At 44.7% G+C, this 10,145-nt stretch overlaps 1 protein-coding gene across 1 annotated transcript; it reads left to right on the top strand.

Annotated features, from left to right (window-relative positions):
* The first annotated feature begins 6,400 nt into the window (after window positions 1-6,400).
* Window positions 6,401-9,474, top strand: LOC135810080 (collagen alpha-1(XVII) chain-like). The gene has a single exon (XM_065323549.1). The coding sequence runs from the start codon at window positions 6,401-6,403 to the stop codon at window positions 7,724-7,726; it is 1,326 nt and encodes a 441-aa protein (XP_065179621.1). The 3' UTR covers window positions 7,727-9,474.
* Window positions 9,475-10,145: the final 671 nt, after the last annotated feature.

The following is a 10,145-nucleotide window of genomic DNA, read 5'->3' as shown; positions in this document are numbered from 1 at the left end:
TAGTCATGAAGTTGATTGTTCCAACTAGGAACACACGCTTCTTGCCGAACTTGACACTTGACTGACTCACGACTGCCATCCGGAGCACACGAGGAGCACGTCGCACCTTCCACTCGGCAAACCTGCAAGAAAGCACCACTCCCTGCTCAATATTATCAATATTGAGCAGGGAGTGGTGCAATATTGAGCAGGGAGTGGTGCTTTCTTGCAGGTTTGCCGAGTGGAAGGTGCGACGTGCTCCTCGTGTGCTCCGGATGGAAGTCGTGAGTCAGTCAAGTGTCAAGTTCGGCAAGAAGCGTGTGTTCCTAGTTGGAACAATCAACTTAATAATAATAATAATAATTTTAATATGGCAATAAGTAGGACGAGCTGAAGCGACATGTGGACTACTTTATTAACAATGTAAGCGATGGAGACGATGCAAGAAACAATCTGAAGGGTAAAGAAAATACATGTAAGAAGAAAAAGGGCAATGGAAAAAAAGATGATTCGAACAAGTTTTCGTACAACACTCTTCAGGAATCACCGTTGTACTAAAGAACAAAATGAGAACAAAGGAAATAATATAGCAATCAAGGTAGGGTGACACGATACAATGACAGCACTGGAATATCGAGGTGCGATTTCTCACAAAAGTGTGTAGAACACAAGGGTATACAAGTAAGAACTAAGCGTGACAAGTGTGTATCAGCAACAAAAACAAAAAAGTGAGAACGAATGATAATAATAACAATAATAAACAAGAAGGTGACAAAACACATTTAGGCACAAGTGGCAACAACGTTGCCACACTACACAAAAGAACATTATTTGAACAATTTTAGGGTAATAACACTATCTTTCTGGACACACAAATTCGGCTTATGAATGCGCTGACAAACAGCTTCCAAAACTTGTAACTGCAAAAGATAACCATGACGAGCACGGCACAAAACAGAAAAGCAGGAATCAGAATAAGTACGACAACAGTCAGTACTAGAAACCATGATTGTATACTGAAGACTTATTACGAGACGGACGCACACAATCTCGACTCACGCGCACACCCTCACACTCACTCTCGCCCTCACTCAGCTCACCTTCTCCCTCACTGTCCGAATCAGAACCTGCTCCGTCATCCACAGCGGTTCGACTCTCCTCCTCACTTGCATCGTCCTGCGTCTCACCTTCACCACCCACGCCAACCGTGAATGCCGTTGCCTTCATGTCAGTCGTCGTCCTTTCCGATTGTTTCCTTTGTATTTTTACCGTGAATTCATAGGTCCGGTTGTAATCTGCTGTAGATCTCCGTGGTCTGTCATTTGCTGCTTTGTTTTGTGGATTAGTTGTTGTTGTTGTTGTTGTTGGATGTGAACCTGGTGTTGTTGTTGGATGTGAAGCTGGTGTTGTTGTTGCAGCCATGGTTGTTGGTCTTTTTGTTGAATCCAGCTCTAGTTCCGGTGGGACAAATCGACCGCCGCGGGTGCTCTCCACCAACACATACCTCGAAGGAGGAGGGTCAGGGGGAGGCAGAGGTGCTGTCACCACTCGAGGCACAGCCCCATGCAAAGCACCCAGAGGCACAGACTTAGGCACACCCGAGGGCTGCACCAATGGCGGTTCCGCACGCACCTCCAAAGAGCTGCCAAGCTCAAGCCCGTCCAACACAGATGTCAGAGGGGGAGCGGCAGACAGCGGCAGGGAACTATCCTGCCGTGTAGGTGATGGGTTTTTTTTCCTAGGCCTCCCGCGTTTGGGCCTCTCAGATTGCGCACTGGGTGGAAGGATGTGAAGTGGAGTGTGTTGTTTGATACGTGCGTTCAGGTGCTGAACAGTCCTACCAACATACCGACTAGCACAATGTCGGCATTCGAAGTTGTAGATAACATGACTGAGGTGGAGGGTTGGTAGGACGTCCTTCCGCACCGTGAACGCACGCATTGTTGTGAAGACTGGCACAAAATGTTTACATGCTTACATTGTTAATAAAGTAGTCCACATGTCGCTTCAGCTCGTCCTACTTATTGCCATATTAAAATTATTGTCTCCTCGTCGAATTTTTAAATAATAATAATAATCTTAATAATGCAATGAATATAACTAAATGCGCACTCATATCACAACCATGGGGACGAATCATGTATTCCAGAACGTTTTCTTGTCACAATTATCAATGGAATTCGTGACTAAAGAGAATGATGAAACTACAATAGGATTTATACACTTGCAGTGGAACAGCGAGGATACAAGCATAGTAAGAAAAATAGCACAAACCTAGGAACAACTGTCAGGCGTTTGGCAATGGCAAGGGAAGACCGGTCAGGAAGAGAACGCGACGGCAGCTGGAGGAGGAGTGTGGAAGCGACGTGTGCAGTGACGATGATGAACCCGGTGGTCAGTTGCTGGGAGAGCCGACGACAGGTGAAGGTGGCAGCGATGATGAAGAGGACGATGACGATGATGACGATGATGGTGCAGATGGTGTGAAGGACGGTGGCGGTCAGAAACCAAGTGAAGGCGGAGGCGGTGAGAAGAAGAAGAATACATCGGCAATTAAATTGCATTTGTTGTCTAACCCCGTGTGTCGTGAAAGTTATGATGATTCTCGGTTCAGTGTTGTTCGTTCTGCAAGTAGTTTCAAGCAGTTGAAAGTTCTAGAAGCAGTCTACATTCGCATTCGTGATCCAAATCTTTGTAAACAAAAAGAAAATGTCACCGCACTTACGCTATTCCAGTAAATTCGCACTCACACACACTTACACATGCATGTCCATTGTCACACTGCACTTGCTGAATTTCCTATTATTTCTCACCTCACCTATAGTTTATTACCTGTGCAAATTGTTCCTAGGTTTGTGCTATTTTTCTTACTATGCTTGTATCCTCGCTGTTCCACTGCAAGTGTATAAATCCTATTGTAGTTTCATCATTCTCTTTAGTCACGAATTCCATTGATAATTGTGACAAGAAAACGTTCTGGAATACATGATTCGTCCCCATGGTTGTGATATGAGTGCGCATTTAGTTATATTCATTGCATTATTAAGATTATTGTCTCCACGTCGCCTTTTTAAATAATAATAATAATATTTTTTTTATGGAAACGAGTTAAGAGTAACTCTCCACCACTGTAACTAGATACTATATACAGTCAGAAAGTGCAACAACTAGGCACAAAACTGACAGAGTACTGAGATAGCTAGGTGTCAGGACGTCGAATGTCTCAGTACTCTGTCAGTTTTGTGCCTAGTTGTTGCACTTTCTGACTGTATATAGTATCTAGTTACAGTGGTGGAGAGTTACTCTTAACTCGTTTCCATATGTCCTTTTCCCTTTCTCCTTTTATTATTGGCTCAATACCCGAGTTTCAAATATTTTTTTTTTTTTTTTTTAAATGGTGCAAGCCTCTTTTACGGGCAAAAATTAACACAATGTATTAAAATGCAATACAACATACACTGGAGAAGAAATCAGGAAAATAAAATATGAGCTCAAAAATGGAACGAAAAATAGCAAATAGAATCAAAACTCACGATGGAATCAATCAAACTCATGATAAACTCATAATAATAATAATAATAATAACAATAATAATAATGCAATGAATATAACTAAATGCGCACTCATATCACAACCATGGGGACGAATCATGTATTCCAGAACGTTTTCTTGTCACAATTATCAATGGAATTCGTGACTAAAGAGAATGATGAAACTACAATAGGATTTATACACTTGCAGTGGAACAGCGAGGATACAAGCATAGTAAGAAAAATAGCACAAACCTAGGAACAATTTGCACAGGTAATAAACTATAGGTGAGGTGAGAAATGATGGCAGTCTACATTCGCATTCGTGATCCAAATCTTTGTAAACAAAAAGAAAATGTCACCGCACTTACGCTATTCCAGTAAATTCGCACTTACACATGCATGTCCATTGTCACACTGCACTTGCTGAATTTCCTATCATTTCTCACCTCACCTATAAGTAGGAAGTAACGAGCGGGTTCTGGGACAGGGGGCGCCCGGGTCCCAAAAAAATGGGATATTATTGAAAAATGGGGTACTAATAGTACCCCATTTTTGCGGTGAAAATTATTTTTGGCCCGGTTTTTTTGCGGATAAAAATATGTGCCAGGGGGTGCCCCTACCTCAAAAAAAAAGGGGGTATTATTGAAAATATGTATTGGGGTGTTATGCTCTACCCTAAACAATAAGGTAATATGGTGTCATGATTATGTAAGTATAAAAGGTGTGTTCTTGAATCATGATCCAATCAGTTTCAAGTTGTTGTGGTGCAGTGAAAATGGATTCTGAATTTGAGATCCTGTATGCTTATGTTCGTTCAAAGAAGCAATGTGCGCTGGAGGAAAAGAAGAAGAAGAAGAAGAAGGAGATAGAGGAAAGTGAAGAAGTGTGTTATCATCGTGAAGAACAAGTTGAGCATGCTGGTCATAGAGTTTGTTCTCAGTGTGGATTGGTAATGGCGGACATTTACATGCCCGAGGTAAAGTGGAGAGAGCGTTGTACTAGCATAAAGACCTACACGGATTCCGATCGCATTCAAGGTGTGAATCGTCATCTTGTACATTTTCTCAACAAGATCGACTTCACTTTACCGCATGCACAGTTTCACCCTGTTCAAGAGGCACTGCAAGCAATGAAGAAGTCCAGCAGCTATAAAAGCATGAACTATGCAATAGCATTATCGTGTATACTTCATGAGGATCATGATGCAGTGCGCACACTGCGTTCTTCTTTACCGCGCAGTAATGTATCATGGTTGAGAAGCAGCCGCATTACACAACCTCTTCCATCATGTTTTCCACTGATGTTTCTTCTACATCTCATGGAACACATCAAGGGTCCTCTGTCCGCTAGACAGCTGAACACTCTGAAAGTTAATTTGTCCTTGATGTCACCTGCAGACCTGTCCATGATGCATCTTCTAATAGATGCCTATTGTTGGCATGACTACAGTCTGGATTATTTAGTAGATCACGTGACCTCTCTACCACCTGATCTTGCCAACATACTCTATCAATTTACCAAGACTGCAGTACGTCATCAACGTTAGCAATGCGTTGGAGATTTACACTCTCGGGAACCTGTTCTGAGACATGGTCGAGACACGTTCAGTCATGACCGAGACATGTTCCGACAGGTCAAGTGCAAGTCGTGCTGTGATTGGTTAAATCTTATCATCTGCTCACCGTGTCCTCTGATTGGTTGATTCTTGAACAATTTCACCGTGTTCTCCAAGGTCGTCACCTCCCATAGGATGTTATTTCAAACTCGGCGGCGGTCAAAAGGGTATATATGTGCAAGCACAGTCCTCCATTCACTCACAACTGCCTTTGTTGTTTCGTTGCTCAAGCCTTCTCTCTCTCTCTCTCTCTACCTCTGGATCTCTCTGGATCTCTCGTGACTGATATCATGATGGCCACTGATGCTGTTGTTGCTGGTGAAGATGTTGTGGACTGTTTGGGTATTGACCCGTTCGCTATCAAGACGATAAAGAAACCCGGTCTCTACAAGCGACGTGCTAGCCGTAATCCGAATCTGGAGCCTCTGCCTAAGATCAAGATGCCATCTCCTCGTCCTACCATACTGCCAGGTGTCGCCACCATTATTACGGATGGGGCAGCAGAGTGTGTTCAAGCAATGTACAGCAAGACCGCCCACGACTATCATGTTGCTCCTGGCACCGATTTCTACTATACGCGCGGTGATTTACCGGGCATGCTTGTCAATGGCACGGTATGTGAAGGACGCTTTGGTCAACTTAAGCTGTACGTCCAGGCTTCACAAGACGATCTCATTCAATTCTTCCTGAAGACCTCAACACCTTTGAGACGTGCCGTGAGATCTCCGCATATCAACAGGATACGGAGTAACATCTTCCCTGCAATGTACCAAGGGAAGAGTGTGACTGCTTTGTATCTCAAGCCAACCAAGGGTATACCCAACTTCCCGATGAACGAAGAGTGTCAGCTCTATCTGCATCCTTCCACTATATCTTTCAACAGGGAGAAGTGCGAATTCAAGGCATGGCTTTCGGCAATCCCCCTGATGTTTGTAGACTCACGGCTTTGTGAAAGGGATCACGACACCGTGCAAGACCTTCCCGAGACTGAATTGACTCGACTGGTGATTGCATTCCTCAAGAAGTGGAGCACTGCTGACAACGTGACTGCTGACATTGCGTTTGACACAACGGTGGCGGCGGCAGCGTCTCTCCCTGACACCCTACCGGACAATTCACTGGACTTGAATCTGCTAAATGCTTAGTCTATCTTACCACATTGATTGATCAGAAAGACTTTATATCCTAACCCTTTTTTTTTTCATGCTCTCTTGCTCTCTCTCTCTCTCTCTTGCTAACATATCATCGCTTCATTAGATTACCACTAGCACACATGAGTATCATAATGATTTATTTGAGAAAGAAAATATTTCCTATCATAATTAGAACAGTGTGTGTGTGTGTGTGTGTGTGTGTGTGTGTGTGTGTGAAGATGGCGTACTGGGCTACGCATTTCCATAGGAGTGATGGGGAGGAGACTTCCCTCAAGCACATGCAAAGCATGCAGAATGATATTACCGAAATACAATCAGTTGTGGGGAACGATGACACCGAAAACACCTTGGTTCATGATGTGGAGAAACTGAAGGAGGAGAAAGCCGATGAGAGCAAAGTGGAAGATGTGGAAAACAGATCTACGCGCTACACAGATCAAGCCATAGCAGCTGATGAGCTGCACGTGAAAACAGATGGATCCGTGACCATGGATGCTAACCTCGACATGAATCAGCACTCCATCTGTAATGCAACGTTTGACTATAGTAACTCTTCGTCATGTGCTGTCCCTGCTGGATGGGTGAGGAACGAAATCCAACAAGCATCATCGAGATTGCAAACTGGTATGGACACTGTGCGCAAGATGAAAGGACCTCGTGGTGATCGGGGATTGGGATGGCTTAGCGGAGGTGGCATGCCACTGAACTCTGTAGGGAGAAATGGTGACTTCTATCTCGATGCAACCACGCTCATCGTGTACAAGAAATTCAGCTTGAAATGGATGGCGTTTGGTCGGCTTCATGGATCAAGAGGTGAAGCTGGTCCACGTGGAGAACGTGGATTGATCGGTCCTGAAGGCGAGACTGGACCTAGAGGAGCTGATGGGCAAGGTGGTGAACGCGGTCAAAAAGGTGATCAAGGAATACCTGGTCCAGAAGGTCCCAGAGGTGAAGTTGGACCACGTGGAGAACGTGGATTGGTCGGGCCTGAAGGTGAGATTGGACCTAGAGGAGAAGATGGACAAGACGGCCCACAAGGTGAACGTGGTGTGCAAGGTGATCAAGGAACCACAGGTCCCATGGGTCCCCAAGGAACCATCGGTCCAACCGGTCCTCCAGGAAACAGAGGTCCCGTGGGTCTCCAAGGAATCATCGGCCCCATAGGTCCTCAAGGAACCAGAGGTCCCATGGGTCCGCAATCAAATCAGAACCTATCCGATCCGTTTCATCTACTACCTCTCATTCGGAGAAACGCCTACCTCTACATATACTCTCATCCTAGCAGATTTGAATCCGTCACCAGGGTGAGCAGAAACAGATACAGAGGGATAAATCTCGTTGACATGAAGGACAAGAGAATCAACGTGAACAGCATCGACATGTTCCGAGACGATCACTTCTACCTCAACATTACACAACCCAGCCAAGTTTCAAGTTTCCATTAGAGAACGATTCGTCAATCTGTTTCACGACAACATGTCTTTTGCAATGTTCCAAGTAATTCAAGTGGACGCACCTGACCCTAGAAACATGTCATTGAAGGCATTCGATATCGATACTGTCGGAAATTTCAGCTTGGATAGTTTGTACGTGTTGTTCACTGCCACCCACATAAGTGGCAACTACTTCACGCGTCCCGGCCATTCATCATTCAACATACCCGTTTCGTCTGTAGTCAGCCAATTATCGGCGGCTTTGGATAAACCTGTGTCGAGCATGACGGATCTCTTGGGTACAAAGTGTGTCATAAGTTACGCTCGGAATTCAGAAGGCCTATTCACTCTATACGTAAACTCCATTTTGATACATTCCAACTTAGACACTGTCCCATTTTCCAGAACCAATGGAATCGAAGATTGCAATTATAGCATTGGTGGTACTCAATTCTTCAACGGCACTTCATCAAAGTTGTTCTGTCATTTGCACTTTGCAGAGAGTTTATCTTCTCATACAATCCAGCGCATCCACACAGAACTCATGGCACACTACGATATATGAAAGTGCTACTTTGATTGTACATAATATATAGCACACAGGCTACACTACATTCTTGAGATGAAAATGAAAAATAAAACCTATCTATAGTGAGTGTCATCACAACACCAGAATGTCTGTGATATTGACAGTGGCGAACAACACGTCGGGCGTGAGCAGGGGATTGCACAAACCGAACTTTACTCTAAATGTGAAGGAGCTCGATACGCGTGATAAAGTCCTGCATGTTGAATCGGCTCAGTTTGAAGTACACTTTGAGAACATAGACGAGGCAACGAACAAACTCTATGTGGTACATGGTGTAGAAGAAGAAGAAGAAGAAGAAGAAGAGGATAGACTTTCCATCAAGACGGGAACATACAGCGATGTAGACGATTTGGCGTCTATTATCAATGCCACTCTGAAACGAGCAGGACACGGAGACATTGTGTTTTCCTACTCTCGTCACACCAGCCGTATAAGTGTCTCGGTACCCAGGAATAAACGGTGCTTGTTGAAGAAGGACTCACCCGCATTGGTGCTGGGTGTGGGCACTATTCTCAAGCCATACACGATCGAGGGATCTCACACGTTCCCGTTCGCTGTGGATCTGACGAAAGGCAGAAGACTTGTCCTGCTCTACACCGACCTCATTGGACCTGCTGTGGAGTACGAAGACAATACTGATTCGAGGGTGCTGAAGACTTTTCTTATTCAAACCCTCAACGGTTTGAATAACTACGTGTTCGGGAAAGAAGACAAACGACTGCTGCTTCCACACGAAAACGTGACTAGCATTTCGTTCTGGTTGAAATTCAACACCGGTGAACACATTACTTCCGGATATCCCGTCTACCTTGATCTTCGGATCACCAACACAACTACTTAGATGGATCTTCCAGATGTTCGTGTCCGTCACGTGCGTGACATGGTGGAGGATATAGCAAAACGAAAGAAATTGGAGAGCGAAAAGGTGCGTTGCCGGGAGAAGTACGTAATTTACAACACTGCAATCTTGTCCTTTCTCATACTCATTCAAACCATTCTCAACATTCTTCAAGGGAGTGGTGTTGTATCTGGAGAACATCGCATTCGAATCATCGCCATCAGTAGCACGATCATCGGTGTGATCATGGCATGCATTGGTAAACACGTTCTCGACACCAAACGTCAGCTTGTCAAGTGTATTGAACAACTGCAGCAGATGGAGAGAGCTGAAGACTCGTTCATGTTGGAATTGGGCATTACTCTGGAAGATGGGAAGCTCACTAACGAGGAGCATCAACGATTGATATCGATGATGAACGACTTTCGCAAGACACTGGATATTGGATCTTTAAAAAAAATTCACCCCTATTATAATGTGACTCGCAAGAATGGCCCAGGAGATATACTCACCACAAGCTCCGGAGTCCTTCACGGGACTCCTGACCAACACGAAGATCGTTCAGAAGAACATCCTCGACAGGACGGAGAAGAAACTCTCGTTGCTTGAGGGTAGACGCGGAGTACGACTCTTTTCCACAGCAGATCGATCACCACCATCCCTGAACAATGAACTAGACATCTCGTCGCCGAATTTCATTGCTCTGGGGGAGAGCTATTTCATCGTGAAAATGCGCTATAGTGTCAAAAACAATCTCAATAACCAGCCTGGAGACTACACGCGATGGGTGTGCACCACGTCACCAGCCTTTTCGTGGTTCAAGAACATTCGAGTGGAGATCAACGGAACAGAGGTCACGCAATCGAGTAAAGTTGCCGACATGCAAATGGTTCAGCATATCCTCAGTCTAATGGAAAGCAGCAGCGAACGCCTTCAGTACGTGGACTCGGATCTCTACGGTCTACAGAAACTGGATCCGCAAAGAGCATTGAGAGGTGTGGATT

Source organism: Sycon ciliatum, chromosome 2 (assembly GCF_964019385.1).
Source record: "Sycon ciliatum chromosome 2, ocSycCili1.1, whole genome shotgun sequence".
NCBI classification, from domain to species: domain Eukaryota; kingdom Metazoa; phylum Porifera; class Calcarea; order Leucosolenida; family Sycettidae; genus Sycon; species Sycon ciliatum.
This window is presented reverse-complemented; position numbering and strand designations above follow the sequence as displayed.

Bases quoted from the DNA above. Each gene is read 5' to 3' on its own strand.
- LOC135810080 (XM_065323549.1), top strand. From the start codon at position 6,401: ATGAGTATCATAATGATTTATTTGAGAAAGAAAATATTTCCTATCATA.